The sequence below is a fragment of the Dermacentor albipictus genome, chromosome 5 (genome assembly GCF_038994185.2).
Source record: "Dermacentor albipictus isolate Rhodes 1998 colony chromosome 5, USDA_Dalb.pri_finalv2, whole genome shotgun sequence".
NCBI lineage: Eukaryota > Metazoa > Arthropoda > Arachnida > Ixodida > Ixodidae > Dermacentor > Dermacentor albipictus.
The window spans coordinates 143966038-143985747 of record NC_091825.1 but is presented as its reverse complement, the minus strand read 5'-3'; the positions used below and the strand labels follow the sequence as shown (position 1 = coordinate 143985747).

Sequence of the window (19710 nt, the reverse complement as noted above, 5' to 3'; positions counted from 1 at the left end):
GAACCGAATGGAGCCGTCTTTCTTTTTAACAAGGACAACCGGAGATGCCCAGGGACTGTTAGAGGGCTGGATGATGCCACGCTCCAGCATGTCGTCAACGTGCTCGTCGATGACACGGCGTTCAGCGGCCGACACACGATACGGACGCTGGCGCAATGGTGTTTGTTGGCCGGTGTCGATACGGTGAACGACTGCGGACGCCCGGCCCAAGGATGGTTGGCCCATGTCAAATTAGGCACGAAAACGCTGGAGGAGCTTGATGATTTCGGTGTGCTGCGCAGGTGTGAGTTCTGCGTCGACGGAACGAGCGAAGACGTCTACAAGGGCATCGGTCGCGGCGGCAGGAGTTACGGCACAAATCGGAAGTGATGCCGTATCACCAAACATGGTGGCCGGGAGAATGCTATCGAAAGCTTCAGCTGTACCCAGGCACTCGCCGCGGAGTAGGGATGATGGGCAGGCGGACGGGTTGCACACGTAAAGGGCAGCAGAACCTTCGCAAAAAGTGACGACAGCAAACGGAAGCAGAAAGTTCCGGCGGCGCGCGCAAGTGGTCGACGGCGTAAACAGGACAGATGAGTTCGCAGCAGAGCTACATAACACAGGAACCAGAGCGGCGGAGAAAGGTGCAATATCGATGTCAGAGGCGGCAACAACTTTAGGAGAATAATAGTCGTCAGGGTCAAAACACGGCACTGATAACGTAAGTTCGCAACGAGCGCAGTCGATAAGAGCTTGATTCACAGATAGGAAATTCCAACCAAGAATAACGTCGTGCGAGGAACGAGGCAGGACGACAAATTCGATAACATGCAGAACGCTTTGAATGACAACCCGGGCTGTGCACGACGCTGAAGGCTGAACGCGATGTGAGGTTGCCGTACGCAGAGAAAGAGAGGTAAGGGGAATGGTCACTTTGTGCAAATTGCGGCAGAGCTTCTCACTAATAATAGAAACGGCGGCTCCGGTGTCGATAAGTGCGTGTACGGTGACGCCGTCTACGGACAGTTCAATTTCGTTCGCCGGCGCAGAATGAGGCCTTAAAATGTTCGACGGAAACGCAGTTCTTGCCTCTGGAACTGCGACTGCTAGTTTTCCTCTCGGGCTGGGCTGGGTCGGCGAACCATCGGGGAAATGGATTGGCGACGTGGGGAAGGCGACCGGCGTGAATCGAAGGGGAGGCGACTGTAAGAGGTGTCCGGAGGAAGGTTAGAGTGGTCCTGACGCGGAAGTCGAGCAGGCCTGTAGCTTGAGGCACCCCCACTGTCAGGTAAACGGGGGCTGCAACGGCGGCAGAATCGTGCTACGTGGCCCGGAAAATGGCATGAATAACATATTGGCCGGTTATCAGGTGTTCGCCACGGGTTGACGACAGGGGCTCCAGCGGCCGAGTTAGGGACGACCATCGGGCGTGAAGGTGGCGGCGGCACATGGAAGGTGGCAGTGGCCCGGTAGGCATCAGGAGCCGGAGGAGCGTAAGGCCGGGCGACAACGTCAGCGTAAGTGAGTGGTCCAGCTGCAGGCTGCGGAGGAGGGGCAGATGGCAGCGCCGCGGCAACTTGGGTCTGAATGACGTGGCGAAGCGAGGGAGCCAAGGTTGTCGAGGGCTCGGGTGTGCTGTTCGCCAGAGAAAGTTGGCGTGCCACTTCCTGACGGATGAACTGCTTTATCTCCGGCATTAAAGCAGAGATGTCGGTAGCATCGTGGCCGAAATCCAACGGAGATAGATCCGTGGTGTCCTGCTGAGCAGCGCGAGTTGATGCACGCTGCTTGCGCAGCTCGTCGTACTGCTGACAGAGCTGTACGACCTCGGAAATCGTCCGCGGACTCTTCGCGACAAGTATCTGGAAGGCTTGGTCATCGATGCCTTTCATGACGTGCTTGATCTTGTCAGCTTCGTCCATAGACGAGTTGACGCGCTTGCATAGCGAGAGCACGTCTTCAATATAACTAGTGAAGGTCTCCTCCCGGCGTTGAGCTCGACCACGCAAGCGCTGCTCAGCGCGAAGCCGGCGAACGGCGGGACGGCCGAAGACCTCTGCCAAAGTTGCCGTGAAAGCCGACCAGGTGGTAAGATCGGCTTCATGATTGCGGAACCATAGGTTGGCCACGTCAGTCAAATAAAAGATGACGTTTGTCAGCTTGGCGCGGTCGTCCCACCTATTATAGGCGCTTACACGGTCATATTCGGCGAGCCAGTCTTCCACGTCGTGGTCGTCTGTGCCGCTAAATATAGCCGGATCGCGCTGCCGGATGACGCCAGAACAGACGATGGCGGGGGGCACGGGAGCAGCAGCCTGGGATGGTCCCGGTTCATCCATTGCAACAGCTGGTGGTAGCGTTCGGCTGCGGAGTTCCAGGATGGCGAAGGTAAACCCAGCAGCTCCACCAAATGCAACGGGGGTGTTCGCCTAGCAGAAAGGTCCCTAGTTATAGGTTGTAGCGCTAGGCTTAATATATATATATATATATATATATATATATATATATATATATATATATATATATATATATATATATATATATATATATATATATATATATATATATATATATATATATACATCAGTCATAGAAGTTTGGAGGTAGGCCTATCATCAAAAATCATGAATACCTGAGACGAATCGGCAGCTTCCAGAAAGAGCGGCGGAGGACTCCATCTTTGAGCCCTAGCCTACGCACGGATGTTCTATAGCATGAATGGCCTCAAACACTCATGCTAGCGTGCGGGACATGGTCGTCCAGGTACCAATTTCCCAGTCATCAGTTTGGAGAATTCTAAATGACGGCCTTTTACCCGTACCTCCTTACCCAGCACCTCCACCAAATGCAACGGGGGTGTTCGCCTAGCAGAAAGGTCCCTAGTTATAGGTTGTAGCGCTAGGCTTAAACAGATCGGCGCTATATCGTAACGGGGAAGCAAGCACTTCACGTCGTCTTCTTCTCATCCACTGGCACCATGCCCACTGCCAAGTGCCTTCAGTACAAAACAAACAAACAAACAAACAAACAAACAAACAAACAAACTCCGATAGCACATTCAGGCTGACTTCAGAATGTCAGTGAGAATGTATGAATTGGCAGAAGAGATATACTTGGAATACATTACGAAATTGCATTTACCATTGATAGGTTGGTTGCTTGGTTGATTGATTGTGTTGGTACACTGGAAAACCTACGTATGTCCGTAGGTACCGAATTGCTGAGCACGGAGAAGAATCAATGCTAGCGACGAAATTCACAGTGAAGTAAATAGGCTGCTTAATATTTATTACTGCATAATTAGTTACATAATAATTTATAAATTTAGTTGTTCATTACTTCCCGGAGACCAAAAGTGTGCATGCAGGACGGGAAACACAAATAGAATTATTCTTTATGGAGTCGCATTGCACAGCTGTGGTTCTACTTTACTTTCATTTCATTGACCGCGAAATTCACCATTGAAACGCGAAAATAAATGCCTTTGGCTGTCACAGACCCCGGTGGTGGTGTCGGTTGCCTTTGCACCCAGGATAGATCCTCAGCTCTCTCTCTCATTGTAATGAAGATAGCCCAGACTCACATTCAGATATCTCACGAGGTCCATTGTTCACCGATAGCAGCAAACCAAATGTGACGCGACCGTTGTCGCTAAACAATGTCCTAGCCTTGACAGTCGACACGTACGCATAATACTTCGCTTCGGTGTCAGAACGCGACCTCGGCAGAAGGAGTTGCTGGATTCTTGCGTACTAAAGACTGCGCCAGCGAAGATGTCGCTTCGGGGCAGATGCAACAATGCACTTTTGTTTTCGGTTTTAGCCAAAGTGACGTGCCAAAAACTACTTTTCCTAAAGAGATTGCACGTTGTTAAGGTTTCCCAGGTCTGAACCTTTGCATATTGGCTCGTGTATTGCTACATTGACAGCAGAGAGGCATCTGCACTACAGCAAATCTAGACGATTTTGTACAGGTTCGTTGTGTTCACACCAACAGCATAAAGCAATTGAATAACCATGTTGAGAGCAAAGATCATTGCTTTCGATTGCATTTGGTAAAACGATACGACGGTGTGAAACGTAATTACTTGAACTAAGTTTGGAAGAGAAGTAGTACAAGTAAGACTTACCATATCAACGTGAGTATCAGCAAGTTTTTCCGTATCTTCGGCTTGATAACCAAGTCCAGCATGGAGCCTGATTTCTCCGATTCCTCTTCGGCAGTTATGCTTTGCTGAACTTTCTGAAAGATAAAAAAAAATAGTAGCACAAACGATTGTGAAGTGAATAAATAATGAAATTCATCTGGTCGAGCATACACGCAGAAAGGATTCGGACAAACGGAATATAATACACAGTGTAAAAAAAAAACAATAGAAACAACTAGTCTGATGAAATATTCGCATAATAGAAGTATAATACCTGCTTTGGAAACACGAATACGAAGTTTAAAATTTTACCAGCTAGTAAATTTTTCACCACCGCACTTTGGGTCTAAGCATATCGCAGTGAGCGAACCACTTTCTCCATCAATTAAGAGAAGTTCGTAACGAGCTTTATTTATTTATTTCTCTATTTCAGATACTGTCAATCCCAGTAGGATTTTTACAGGTTGGCATATATTATATACGCACAAATAGCGATAAAACAGGTTTACATAATTTCAACAATGATATTTGCAATCGACATGAAGCAGGTATACACGTATGGCAGGAAATAAAACATGAATAATACAGTGCATTTGGCAAAAAAGGGATGAAATTGCATAGGCAAATACAATGCTTATACAGATTTTATCTTGTAGAACGACGTGAGTGGTGTGTTATTTCCGGCTAGCATAACCTAATTATTGCGCGACAGTTCTTCTACAAGGGTTACAAATTTCGGCAACGATGTGTTAGTCGTTATGCAGGGGCCATTATTATTAGGTCATTATCAGGGGTCATTATGCAGGGGTCCTGATCATTATTAACATAATTCTGAATCTTAACGCTTCTTAACTCCAATCTAATCGGCAAAGGTTCATTGGCTTTAATAAATATTCTTAGCTATCGTCATTCCATAAGAAATAATTTGAGAAACACGTCTCTACTTTATTGCCTTCAAGTGGGTGCTGTGGGCGCTGTGAATGCTGTGCTTACAAAAAGGTTAGATCAGCTAACCCCAAGGGACATTATTGAGGCAGAGGAGCCATGTCAGGCAAAGTACGACGTTGTTCCTCACTTTGTAGAGTCGAGAAGGAATCTCGACTTTAGAGAGAGAGAGAGCATATGTGATACCGACTTGTTCTTCACGAAATGTTTGACTGCAATTGTTAAGGCGAAAGCCTTAAGTGGCTCATATCCCCGATGGCTTTAAAAAACACGTCGTCTGGTCCATTGGTACAAAAACTATCATCACCAGCAATGGCTCATACTTCCGCTAAACAAGCAATAAATGCAATGGCTGATCCCTGTCGTAAAGCAGACGCTACAAGCCCTCAGCAAAGTGACGCGTACATTACAAACAGTCATTGGAATCGCGCGTAGAACGTACAGAAACGCGGCGACTAGTCGAGTGGTACAAAAAAAAAAGGGGGAGGGGGGGAAGGACGTGATTTTCTCAATGGCTCATACCCCGTACGGCTGAGGCTACAAGCGCTCAGCAAAGTGAAGCGAACAGTTCGTGCATTCACTGAAATCACCAATACAACGCACAGAACAGCGTGCGTTTCAGTCCCCTGCTGATAGGATGCATCGTCAAGGGGAAGGGAAACGTCCTTGGCGCGCGTTTGACCTCGCTATGCGAGCGCGCGAAGCCGCAGCTAAGCGTCGGAAACGAGCCGATATGAATCCGAACTGACGGTGCATTGCCAAGTGTGCAGCAGACTTTCGCATTCACGTGTTACAGGAGTGCAACTGGTGCCGAACCTTTGACGATCAAATTAGTATTTTATTCGGAGGGATAATTGTGCTTAAAGGGGCCTGCAGGCACGTAAAGACATTAACAGATCCGAATGACACGTCGCGTGTCACTCTTCGCGAACGCCGCCTCAAGGATATAATCGAATTGCTATGATTTCCCCAGGAAAATGTATCTCTAAACGCAGCTATAGTGGGCGAGATAACGTGATACAGTTTGTGCTCATATAGGAGGAATTATTGTTCAGATGTGTAATTTCACGATAGTATTATGATTTGTGTCTGCTAGTCTGTTGTATAGTTTTCAGTTCACGAGAAAAGTTAGAAGCTCTCGTCATGCAGCGCTTTGACCTCTTTAGCTCTCAGAGGGGATCAGTCATGAGATATCGCGGTGTTTAGGTATGTCACAGAGATGTTACACTATGTTACCTCTCTTGCCATCTGTTTCCTGCCGGGCCAGTGCTATATATTACACAAGCTGTCAAAAAGCGTAAACGCGCTCAGTTTCATGCTTCAGGTGTTGGTACCTGCCCTGTGTCGCCTTATGTATTGGAGCAAGATACATAACCGGACGTGGGCGTACGCATTCTAGTAATCACTTTTCGTCCCGCGCGAGCGTACAATATACATTCGTGGTCTATAATTCATGGAAGTGCTAGTCGCTTGACGTTATATTGCAATGGCCAAAAAATATGGCTGTATTAACAGGAACATCTTCAAATAGAAGTGACTCAGGATATTCGAACTTACACTTTCATGCCAAATATATATATTTTTTTATATTTTCTATTACTGAAATGAACGTATTCCCTTAAATACGTTGCATTTTATTCCATGTTCGTTGAACTTGGCGGCTAGTAACTGAGCGAAAAATGATACGCCGGAGGTTGGCTTACAAAGGACACTTAAAATCACTAGTGGTATACGAGCATGTGTCTTTTACATGGCAGGTAGGACCAGACAATTGAAGTAACCCTTACTTTCGGCCACAAGTAAATATCAAACGAAATGGAATGCTTTATTGGATGCAGAAGGATTAAAATCGTCTCAGATATTGCCGCACCCCTGCACTTCACCTCACTAACTCCCTGCAGTAAGGCGAAAGCTGTGAATCACTTCAGCCAACTAGGAAAAATAATTAGAACAAGGTATCCCTCGTTGTCCACCTATGATCGCCTCCTCTCGATACGAATTCAATGGAAGCTTCTCGGATGGGTGACTAGCGCCTGTGTGACTAGCGCCCAATGGGCGTGACCGCTTCTCTTCTCTGGAACATGCAGCCAACTCTCCCTGGTCATCGGCTGGCACGAGCCCAAGCATTCACTGTATACTACACAGTGATGAACCATACACTGCCAAAACTGTGGGTTAAGAAACTAAATCTTTATTGGGCGACCTTGTGCCAAGCAAAACAAGCAACGCTTGAACCATAACATAGAGGCGAGCATGGTCGTCAAATTCTGAACTGACGGGTCAAGTTCGTCGACTATTTGTACCTGTATCACCATACATTCCATGCAGAATGATCACTTGTGCTCGCGTACGTTCGAGAGCGTACAAGGCTATTCACGTCGCACGCGCAATATGATGCCGTGTGCTGTAAGTGCAAGAGTGAAGAGACCATCGATCATCTCTTGTGCCACTGCTCTCACTTTGATAAACTACTCCAGACTCAGCAGTATGCCTTGCACAACTATATATGACAATCGGCCATTTACAGAAGCAAATGTCTTGGGAGCCTAGCTTCACAGCTCATTAGCTCAGAAAGCCACTCGAGCTCTTCCATAGTACCCGATGGCGACAAACTTGAGTTGCCGACTTTAGATACGCTGGATTTGGCTTAGTGCATCCGAAAGTGGGATCAAGACTCTTGGCTTCTCGATGTCTCTTTATATCTCTCCCCCGTCCATCTCCCAACGCGTAGAGTAGCAATGTGGACAAAGACTGGTTCACCTCCTTGCCTTTCTTTCTTTCTTTCTTTCTTTCTTTCTTTCTTTCTTTCTTTCTTTCTTTCTTTCTTTCTTTCTTTCTTTCTTTCTTTCTTTCTTTCTTTCTTTCTTTCTTTCTTTATTTCTTTCTTTCTTTCTTTCTTTCTTTCTTTCTTTCTTTCTTTCTTTCTTTCTTTCTTTCTTCTATAGAATCAGTGACAATATTGAAAAAAAATTGGATCAAGTGGCACGTCTTGCACCTGCCAATAATTTGATAACGAACTCGTAACACGAAACCTGGTGGAAAGAAAAGCAACTTCCGGCGGGAAGCAAAAGAACGTACGTGCGACAATAATGTACGTACACACCTTGTGAAAAGTATATGGGCTACGTTGCCTGCGACAGGCAGGCTGGCCACGGTCTTTGTAAGGAAGTATCTTTGGTGTGTCGTTAGTTTCAGCGTCCCCGGGAATGAAAAGCACTCTCGTGCTTGTCATCCAGAGGAGGGAGGGGGGGGGGGTCGGGTGAGGAAAGATTCTGTAAACGTCCATGTCTGTTACATGTCCATGTAAACGGACATGTCTGTTTCGTTTGCTGCTGAAGTTTTGATTCGGAACTTCAACCCCTGAATGTCCGGAATGTCAGGTGTGCAACGGAGACAGCGCTACACCGCTGAACAGCATATATGGTGTAGGCGCCGAGTAGCCTGTATTTTTAAGCAAATAGCTTTCTTTGACTCTTTAGGTTTAGCTTTCACTTTAGCTTGTTTTCGTCGTCGGTGGTTGCACTTACACCGCTGATTCAGAGGTGCCGAAGGAAAGGGCGCGTGCTCGTGCTCTTTCCAACTGATTGCTGGGCGCGTTTGTCACCGAACGCCGACCATTGTAGCTCTTTGGGACGCAAGTGTCCACCTATACAATCCCTTTATATGTGCTAGTTAACGACTCTGACTTTTACAGAACTAAGCAATGAAACAACAAACTTGCCACAGATGTGCTCACTGCAGCGATCCTACGCCGTCAAACGCGTCATTGCTTTGATAAACCGAACAGCTTTCCATGAGCGCTCGGCTATTCGCTCTAGTTGACGATAATAGGCAGTCCTTTGTAAACAGCCTTTCTTTTTCTTCTTTTTGACATAAGCGCGCATATGTAGGTGGAGTTTGAATCAACTCTCACCTTGAGCTTCAGGTCGAGGTCACTCGGGGGCTCGACTCCGTTCCGGAAGGCAATGCGGCGCAGAACGGCCGACGCCTCGGGGAGCCGGTCCTGCGACAAGAGCCACCGCGGAGATTCGGGGATGACCCTACAACGAACACGCGAGGTCCGTCAATGACGGAGGCTGGAAGGCTGCAGGCGAAGCTGTTTTGAGTGTAGCCTGCGTGAGGGAAGCTGCTATACAAGCCATAAGAAGGGGAGGTCATAGGGAGTCGTGGCCGACTTGGTGTTGAGTGAACGTCCCTAAGGTGATACGAGGAATGCACGCTTAAGCCCATGACTTCAGGGTTGTTGTACCGAGTGTCACATAAATAGAAACGACTGCAAGGGAGCAGTGGCAATTGTCGCGTTCTTGTTGCATTACCTAAATCGTGCGTTGTGGCTTTTATTCAGCCTTTCGTTTCATTTGATGGCACTTTTGATGATAATATCTATCTCTCATCCTGCTAAAAATTGCTGTTGACGTTGCAACAGGTATAAACAAGCAAATATGCCTTAAACAACACCTTCGTGATGCCGCACTTGCTAATAATACTTATTCGTATCAAGTACCACGATGTTACACAACCAAGTGCGCAGGCTTTCTGCTGAGAGGAGTCCCTAGTTAATTTTAAACCCAGGCAGTGCAGCTTACAAGTCTTGTGCCTGCGTAAAGGATCCTATTGCAGTCGCGCACATGTTCCGTGATTCTGTATACGGCTTCGTTACGAAATACAGTTGGCAGTTTCTTATTTTTGTAGCGTAAGGCTGCGGGAAAGTGGAAAGTACCTCGAAGAACAGCACATAGTAACGTGGCAATGCACGGAGTGTGACCTGACCTTCATTCGTACAAAAGGGAGTTGAAATGATTCAAGTGCGAGAAAAATGGTTGCTTAAGAAGCGTAAACTCAACGATAGAGAATCGATGGGAATGCTCTAGAAGCCTGTTTGAGTATTGCTCCCACAATGAGCAATCAATGAAATGAACAAATATAGCGCTATCTGACGAGGTAGGTTTTGCTGTTTCACATAAACCAATGGCTTCGCAAAAATTATTTTCACCGGCATTTCATACCCAATTTCATTCTTGTTATTTGTTTCCTCTCAGCACCAACATTTGTCTATGATTTGATAGTTGTCGTCTCGCCTTCTCTACTCTGCTTTGCAATGTTGTGGCGCTGAAGTTGGAAGCTATACGGGTTGGTCCTCTGGTGCTAGAAATTAAGTTAACAACGCACTTGCAAAGAAGGGCGCGTGCGTTCACATCGCCCAGCTCCCGATTAGCTGACTCCTGGAAACAGCACCCTGTCGTCGTGAAACAAAGAAAATTCCGTTCATTTCGTGGCTCCTGTCATTGTGGCTAACCTTCGCGCGTGCCCAGTAGATAGGCGCACGCGCTCCACCGGTCATTGAACTGCCGGACTCTTACGGCGCCCGCAGTGCGCGGTCGCTCACCTGATGTAGCAGAAGAGAGGCACCGCGCACGAGGCGCACACTGTTGCCAGCAGCACCCAGGTGCGGCTCAGGTAGGCCACCAGCGGCAGCAAGCACATGCCCAGCGTCCAGCCCATGCACGCCACGCCCAACGTCAGGGTGCGCTGCTTAGCTCCCACCAGCTCCAGTACTGCGCGGAGAGGGCGGAAGGGCAAGAAACTCGGTACAACGAAGTATTCGGTAAAAGTGCTGCAATAACCCCGTATAACGAAATGAGTTGCAGGGGGCCGATTTCCTCGGGGAAAATTTTACATGGAATGCACTTGCCGGACGAGAACCACGCTTCTAGCTTTTCTTGTTGCAGAAAGGTCATAATGCACCTTCTTTATGACTTCATTGTCTTTAGTGTGCAAAGGCAAAGCTCTGCCCTGTAGTGCTTCACATGCCCCTCAGGCATGTGCTTGGAGACGTTTCTTAACGAACCTAGGAATGAACCGTTATTAGAGGCGTTGCTGCGGCTCACCGAACCAGGGACCTCAATTACCTGATAACGCGAAGCGGTCGTCATGATCCTCTTCGTGTGCCAGATCGTTTCTGTTGTCCTTCCTTTTCATATATGGCGCACAGTAATTAAACACAACTGATTTCATTTTCTCTGTACTTTCTTTCTTTGTATTATCCTTGATATTTTTACTTGCATATTGTTATAACTGCAGTGTATTTATCATTTCTCAGTTGAAGTCTACAGCGACACGTGCCAATCTGGTTGCCTATCTTATGTTTTCTTACTTCCTTTCCCTTCCCCTCCTTCCTTAACCTGTCTTTATATTCCGACGTACACTGCAAATAAACGCCCATTCTTCCAGCTTGTCAGCGTGTGTCTGCCTCGCCTGCGTCAAGCGCAGTGTCCGACTTACGATGTAACACATATAGTGTAGAAAAACGAAGTAAAGCACTTTAGCAGCAATATTACTGTAAGAGTACATCGTCAGATGCCGAGAGCATATTGCATGAATATTTCTAGTGAGTCGCCGTGATAGCTCAGTGGCTATTGCGTTCTGCTTCTGAGCACGACGTCGCGGGTTCGACTTCTAGCGATGGCGGCCGAATCTAGATGGAAGCGAAATGCAAGAACGCTCGTGCGCTTAGATTTGGGTGCACGTTAAAGAGAGTCGTGTGCTCAGAATGATCTACTACATCGTTTCTGGTAACCTCCTGTGCAGTTTCGCGAAGTTAAACCCCGCGATATTAGCTTACGTTCGTAGTGTCATCGCTCCAGACTATCCCTGTTCGTTGCCTTTACGTTTATTTGCATACTTTTATGTATCTAAACCAAGTTCCAGCAGGCCGACCAAAATTTTGGACTTCCTAATAGAAACGCTCACCAGATAGTAGTTTGCCATTTCGCACAGTGGTTTAGCTGACTTTGTCCACGTAACCTTAGGAGCGCCAAGTTATACAGTTCATTGCGATGCCGAGAGCGCGGCAAAGCTGGACGCACCGTATGTGACTCACTGATGATGTAAGGCACCTGGTCGATCTGTGGGTCCAGCAGGGCGTTGACGAAGCGCATGACGACGAACATGGCGAAGTTGGTGGACAGCACGGCGCCGAAGCCCGAGAGCGCGGCCAGGGCCACGATGGCGAAGAAGGTTGGCTTACGACCATACCTGCGAGAAGAATAACAGTAGCTTAGCGGCTTGACTTTTTTTTTTATTTACGACCACATGGAGCAACGAGATAATGAAGCCGGGGAATGCAAAGTGAAGCTAAGTTTTTCCCTTTTAAACTTGAATTGTAGAAATTACAAGGAAAAGAAAAAATGAAAGTGGACGAAAATACTCGTTGCCGGAAGTGGGAGTCGAGCCACGTCTTCCACATCCGCCGCCATGGCCGATGGGGGGGGGGGGGGGGCGGTGGCGGCTGGTTAACACTCCCAGAGCTAATCTAGTCCACACACCACAAAAACCATAAAAGATTGGTGGTAGGATGGTCGCCTCGCGAGCTTAACGGTAAAACACAACACGAAGAAGGTGGAAGATGTGTGTTCAGCTCTCAACGGCGACAAGTTCATTTTTTTGTACACGTTCCTCTTTCCTTATTACATCTACAGTTCAGTTAAAAAAATTAACAGTTTAACTTCCCCCACGTATCCCATGATTTCATTATTTGTTTGTTTAATAGCGGTTGCGACTAGACCATACCATTGTGACTTGTTGCTTTTGCACTAATCATGCTTTACAAGTAGCGCGGAACTTGAGAGAAAACTGGGGTCTGTTGGTGAGTGCAGAATGCCTTTTGGGATCAGGCACTTCACTTAATTTATGTTTCACAATTCTTGACTCGTTCAACAGGACCACATAAGTGCCATGCGTCCGTAGATCAAGTCGGTTGGCGATAATGCGTATGAGAGTGTTTATCGTAGAGTGAATTACGACTCACTAATGAATTGACAGTGACAGTTGTAGTCGGCTCACTCCCCTTGTAGACTTGATATCCACCAGTGTCCGCCTATGGAATCCCAGAATGCGTTGCCAGAATGTTATGAAAACAACAACAACAAAAAAACGCAGATCCAACGCACTTACGGGAATATATGTAAAGCGAAGTTTTTTTGTAAAGTGGTTAGTTAAATTCTATACAACTCATCCTCTCCTGCGCCGCGCTCTGCAGCATAACCGAACAGCTTACTTGCCTGCCGGGCAAGACGCGGAGACCTCCACCATGTGACCAAGGCTACCGCGGATTACACTGCCTCCGAGATCTGTGCAGTTTTCATCGAACCTTATTCGGGATTCCAAAACCTCACGTCCATCACGTGTTTCCGGCTTCCGATGTCCCTTTCGCCGCATGCAGACAGCAAATGCATAGCCTTCGCGATCTGCATCTCCTATCCAGAGGGGGCCGTCACTGGGGCCTAGATTCGGACAGCGGGCTATGGCACTGTGTCCGGGATCGGCTCGTTTTACACGGCGAGAAATGGACCGATAGGACACGCCAAACCCAGGAGAAGAAGGAATTGTAAGTTTTGCTTGAATAAAAGAAGCATGCGTTCGAAGTCGTCCATATGTCGCGGTGAGGATATTAGGTGTGATTTTTTTTTTATTGAATAATTCCGTAAGGAAGAGAGTCGGTCACCGGCTCGCCTCTAGAATGCTATACGTATAGGCCAATTCGTTATACGAGTAGTGGCCTGAGTTTAAGCTTTTCGGCTAGGCCGCTGCGGCGGCGAGTTGACAAACGCGGACGAGCAGCAAATCTGCCTTGTCTATGTTCGCCAGATAGCTACAAGTCTGGCCATTTATTTAAACTGTGACTATACCGTGCTGTGTTCTGGGCAGCTGCGAAACGCAGCCATGCGAGTGTGCCATACACTGGACGTGTTATTTACACGGTATTATCCGATGAACGTGCAGTGACGTTACGGAATTTAACGTTTTGGCCGCCTGTCTCTTTTCTTCCCGGAGGTGTTATTTACGCAATATTATCCGATTAGCGTACACTAAGGCTAAGGAATTGAACGTTTTGGACACCTGTGCCTTATTTTTCTTCCTGTCATTGCGTTCTGAATAATAAAAAAAAGAAATGGAAAGGAAAGAGACAGGAGATGGACAACAGGCGATAGTAGTAAAGAATGTCGGCAGCCCGGAGTGCCCTTGAGAGTAATAAAGCTTCCAATAACGAAAGAGATCTTACGCAATCAACCGATAAAACGAGCATTCGTAATGAGAAATGCATGTTGATCGCACCGTAGAATACTCACTTGTCAGCCAGTGCACCAATGACGACAGTTCCAATGACGCTTCCCGCGGTCGCTACAGAGTACACGAGGCTTGGAAGGTGACCGTGAGAACAGACCAAATCCCACTGCAGAATTAAGGAAGGCAATGTTATATGTTCTTTTAACTTCTTTACTTTTTTTTGGGGGGGGGGGGATGTTAACGACAGTGCGTATTCAGATCAACTCGGGGTTCGTGAGATCTGAGTATCTGACCACTGCCGTCTCGTGAGATTAGACAAGTTAAAGGCTTCTAATGCACGTAGGACAACGAAAAAGGCGTCAAAGTAGAGCTTGGAATGAAAACCGCGCACAAAGTTAGAGTTGGGGCCATGAACGGAGCGGTATTAATGCGCTGTTACCGTCTTTGTAGGCGGTGGGATCTGCTGCTTCAGCCTTCTTCGCTTAGTGCAGTTTACTCCTTTAATATAGATGGAAGTTCATCGCCTTCGAACAGTTGTATTTCTATCTCTTTAATATATACGTGGCTCGTATACAATTCGTTTTGCGATTCTAACATACGAGAAGTATTCTTAGCGCTGAATAATATGCTGCTTTATAATAAATCACATTACACATTGAACCACCTTTTCAAGCAACGTGAACGGCGTCCTTTACAATTAATCGTCGAAGTCGCAATGACTAGAATGACTAGCGAGTAAAGACCATCAGGAGGAGGTCCGCCATATGTTCGCCGACAAATTAAAAAGGTGTGTTCATGGCTGAACAGCTACTACGGACCCCGATGTTTAAAAAAATCCCCTATGAACGATTTTTAAGGTCCAAGAGCGCCTTCCCTAAGCCCATCAACAATGAGGTACTGGGCATTGTGGCAATGAGTAAGCACAATCTTGTACTCGTAATCTGTTGCAGCAACAGGTGGCTTTGGCTTGGTGATCGAGACTGAAAATGGCTCCATCTGAGCTTCTCCTATAACGTTGCCGCGGTGTCTCGCAACACTCCCACCAAACAAGTCTCTCTTACGTATGCAAAAACGAAGACGTGAAGCTTATTTGTGGGCTTTAACTGACCCTTCGGAGAACACAAGGTGTTGTTGCAGGCACGCACGCGGTAGACCCTTCTTTTGCATATTCTCAAGCAAAGCGCCGCTTCCTTCTCAGTAATTTTGAAAAGGCCACAAGAAATCCTCGATGCCTCCTGTCTAATCGTATGCAGTACAGTTAAGAGAATCGATACGCCCCGTCGTAAATAACCGTGCCTGTGTATTAGTAGATCTCATCTTGTCAGCGAAGTGTTCGTTCCTTACAACAAAGTCCTTCCCTGACGTAATAGTTCTGTGGAAACCTGCAAGGTGGAGAGAAGCTCAGATTGTAGAGTGGCTGCCCTGGAATGGCGGTGGTCCCGGGTTCAAGTCCCGGACCATGACGAAGTTTTCTTCAACTGCAAAGCTTTTCCTTCGAGGAACCTGTATGCGTTTCCTTTGTAGTACTTAGCTACGTTTGGCTAGATGGCTCATATTCCATTTATTGATGCCCTTCTCTGCAGCATGAGCATCGAGCGAGTTTTCAGAGCCGCTGAAGATGCTTTCTCAAGAAAACCAGGGAGGATTATCGAAGAAAATTCTGAAAATCAGTTTTTAGTGACCACAAACAACGTGTGAACGATTGTAGTGAAGGCATTGAAAGAGCTAGTCCAGCTCGTTGCTTTTACTGCATTGCTGCAATGGCATTAAAAGTAGGTTTCAAAGTAATGTCAAAGTAATATATTACTTTTTTAGTAATTGTTCAATTACCATTGCGTTGATGTAATTTCCTAAAGGTAATCAATTACATGTTTTAAAGAAGTTGCTGTACATTGTTACTTTTTTTTCTGACCTGTACAAAAGAAGTCTGTCGGTTAGTAATCAAAACAATAGTATCTGAAAGATCCTTTTGAAGTGCCATGGAGTGTGCGAAAGTCTCAGAATTGAAAGCGTTATTTCTACCAAATGTGCATTTGATGGTGGAGTGTGTAATGTTTTTTTTTTTGATGGCAATGGGCATGACATTACGCTACGAATGTATTCGTGTATTGACGCAGTAGTTGTGTGGAAACCCGCATGGCAATAAACAACTGGAAAATGAGACGTCCACCCAATCAATGTCTTTTTTTCACGTCATTATTCGGGTATTATTGATTTGTGAGATAAGAAACATTATACGAGAACGTGCTGTGCCCCGCATCGTGCGGAAAATTCAGTAAAACTCTGTAGTGAGATTCGGCTTGAGGCCACGTGCTTGAACCCAGCCATTGTGACTACAATTATAAGAATACAGGCATGCGGTGGCATTCCCGCAGAGATGCTCGCCCTCGAAAAAGACCCAGGAAATAAAGAAATAAAAGAGCAGAAACTACGCGAAAAGATAAGCACGCGTGAACGACTGAGCGATGCGGCGCGAAATAAAATACATTGATAATTCGCATCGTTTTATCTGGCCGTGATGATATTTGGAATGTGAATGAATGGGGAAGAGAAGGTTTGCTCACAGAAGAACGCGTAAAATAACTTTCATGAGAGTGGCTTGTTGGGCTAGTTGGTACATGGTTATGCTAGGAGAATGCCAGCAAACTTTAGAGCAGGAAAAAATCGAGAGGCAGACATAGACAAAGAGACCTTCCTGTCTCTTTGTCTATGTCTGCCTCTCGATTTTTTCCTGCTCTAAAGTTTGCTGGCATTCTCCTAGCGTAAAATAACAACCGGAAGGACAATTAATTGCGCCATACTTTGCTGGTGGTTGCTTTAAAATTGGTGCCACACACACACACACACACACACACACACACATATATATATATATATATATATATATATATATATATATATATATATATATATATATATATATATATATTTCCGTTTCCCGTGCCTTCAGCACTGACTCCATGGCTTCCATTCCGCAATTACAACAGGTTTCTTTGTAGTCAGCAAGTGAAAATTAACCTATGAACTTTAGTTACTGAAAGAGTTCGTCCATTCTTATTTGCGATATTCTGCTGGCGGACATTGTGTCGCTGCAAAAAATAAGCCTTCTTTTCTTTAGTGCGCTGCTTTACAGAATTGCTTTAAACTCTTTGCTTGAACATCTGGAGCGCTGCGATTCACATTATTTGCGCAAAGTCCATTTAAATCGATATTTTTGCGAGTATCATGATAGAAGGTGCAAGAATTTTGTTTACGCCCATTATAATCTTTAAAAAACAAAATCAAAATCGTCGAAAGATAACTGTTAAACATCGCGTTATCATGAATCTATGTCCTCTGGGTTCAAAAATACGTGTTACTCATTTCCGGCAACCTCTGAAATGTGTACTTTGTAAGCATAGTTGCCAAAAGAAAACAAAACAAGATTGCAGCTCTTCAACAACCTCCACCCCCTGCTCCTGTAGCTGCCACTCGTGGTCTTTTTCGCTCGACGTATATCTTACCATTTCCGCCCTGATGATGTACGTCTGAGCAGACGTGCACTGCATAAAGTATGATAAATTTTCTTGAGGAAAGCTTTCACCGAGCAAAAAAAAAAAAAAGCGCCCTCTCTGCGCCTAAAGAAAAGAGCAAATTATGCGAAATGACACCCACTGCCCCATTTCGTCGCTTTATCTGCCCGTAGCTTCCTTCTAGTGAGGCGAGCGTACAAACAGCTGACGTCACATAAGGGACGAGTTAAGACTTCTCGGAATCGCGAACAGAGAGAGCAGCTTCCTTTCCCGTCAGCGCGATCAAGTCGTTCTACTTAGTGCGCATTCAGCTAACGCTACCCATATGAAGACTGAAGTGCCTCTACGCCCCTTGCAGGCCGCATAACCAAAGGTAAAGGAAAGAAGTGTTACGCCCGAAGGACACGCTTGCTGACCTTGATCGGCGCCATTGCCGTAGACACTCGGAATTAATTGCCTGTTGCAACTTGGCTTCAATGCGCCGCACCATCCGTATGCTTTCAGTTTCACAAGCGAGCATGGGACAAAGTATAATAATATTTTGGTCGCAAACTTAAACGGGCACGTTGAAAAAGAAAGCTAGAAGGCACGCGAAACGAGTATAGGTGAAATTGTTGTTGTTTATTAACTGCGCCAATGTGGGAAGCTTGACTCTTGCGGAGTGCGCTGCTTCAGAATTGCAGCTAAAACAACAAGAAGAAGAACAACAACACAAAGCACATGAACAAACAGAAGTGCGCTGTACGACGGTGCATGGAATTGCGTTGTTGTATCGCTGAGCATCTGGTCGCTGAACACTTCGCAGCTCGAAAGCTCCGCGTCGGAAAATGCACGTCGGAGTTACACACAACTTTTAAACAAATACATGTAGACAAGTTATAGATTATTTATAGACTTATTGTAGACCGCTTTTGGTCTTCTAATAAAATTGTCCTTTCGACTATATAACGTTTATATGCTGTTCCAAATACGAATATATCTATCGTTGGAAACGTCGTTTTCAACGAATGTTATCCCGTTTTACCGTCTGACAGCAAACAAATGAAATTGTGAGCGAATGTTATTCGTTGGAAATGACATTAAATTCTCCGTATGACAGGGCCGTTAAGAAGTTAACGAACTCTTATATGTAGCATTCCGTGTGTTGAATAAAATAAATAAAGATAATTGTTACAGATACCTTGTGTGTTCGTTTTTCAGGTTATAGTGGTAGAATAAAACTATTCGGTATTCGGTTCGATAATTGAGGACTCTACTTATAGAATATATCACTTCGGGTTGGTTCGAGCATTCCACATTTCCAGCATATAGGACGACATCGCCTTGGGAAACAGTGAGTCTCAAATACTTTCCAAAGTGTGTGTTAGGTATTTGAGTTGAGGATCGTGTGTCGCCTCACATAGGACTTTTTTAAATTGCACTCTAATCACGTTGCCACAAATTATCAAATGTCAACTTGAGCGCGCTTGACAGTCCTCCGGCGTATCATTTACGTTAAGAATGAACGCTCAAAAAAGGACAGCGCTGCTCAAAGGGCCTGTTAAAAATAGGGATGCCGAGCGCAGGGTCATCGTCCGCAACTGCCCCCCTATCACAGCGGCTGTAGCCCTAGAAAGCAGGCATGAGCAAATGGATGTCATGTTCTGTGTCAGTGACCCATAGGCAGCGAAGTATACATATATATGTATTTTATGTGGAGAGAGAAGGCTATAGGCAGTGAGAGAGCTTAAGCACCAAGGTGCATTTTGACATAATAGGGATATATCTGGGGAATAAATAAAAAAAAGCACTGTATAAATATAACTAGAACTAGCTTAAAACCGGTTAAATTATCTATATGTGCCCGAAAGCGAAAAACGCTTTTGCATTACGTTTATATTAAGCATCCTCAGTGAAGCTGCAGATTAAACGGGATGCTAGATTTCTGCGCGTGATACAGTACAGCGTGTATATAGAAGGGCCTCGGAGATATAGTGACTAAAATGCGTTAAATTATAGGCTTTTACGTGCTCAAATCATGATTTGATTATGATGCACGCCGTAGTGGGTGACTCCGGG

At 45.8% G+C, this 19710-nt stretch overlaps 1 protein-coding gene across 1 annotated transcript in view; it reads right to left on the bottom strand.

Annotated features, from left to right (window-relative positions):
• LOC139060176 (carcinine transporter-like) overlaps window positions 1–19710 on the bottom strand; it is a 36424-nt gene that overhangs the window by 15728 nt on the left and 986 nt on the right. Inside the window, exons 2-6 of the mRNA XM_070539106.1 lie at window positions 14203–14306; window positions 11955–12109; window positions 10461–10629; window positions 8988–9114; window positions 4112–4224 (exon numbers count right to left, since the gene is read on the bottom strand). Of these exons, the coding sequence (XP_070395207.1) occupies window positions 4112–4224; window positions 8988–9114; window positions 10461–10629; window positions 11955–12109; window positions 14203–14306 (668 nt within the window). The remainder of the gene's footprint in view (window positions 1–4111; window positions 4225–8987; window positions 9115–10460; window positions 10630–11954; window positions 12110–14202; window positions 14307–19710) is intronic.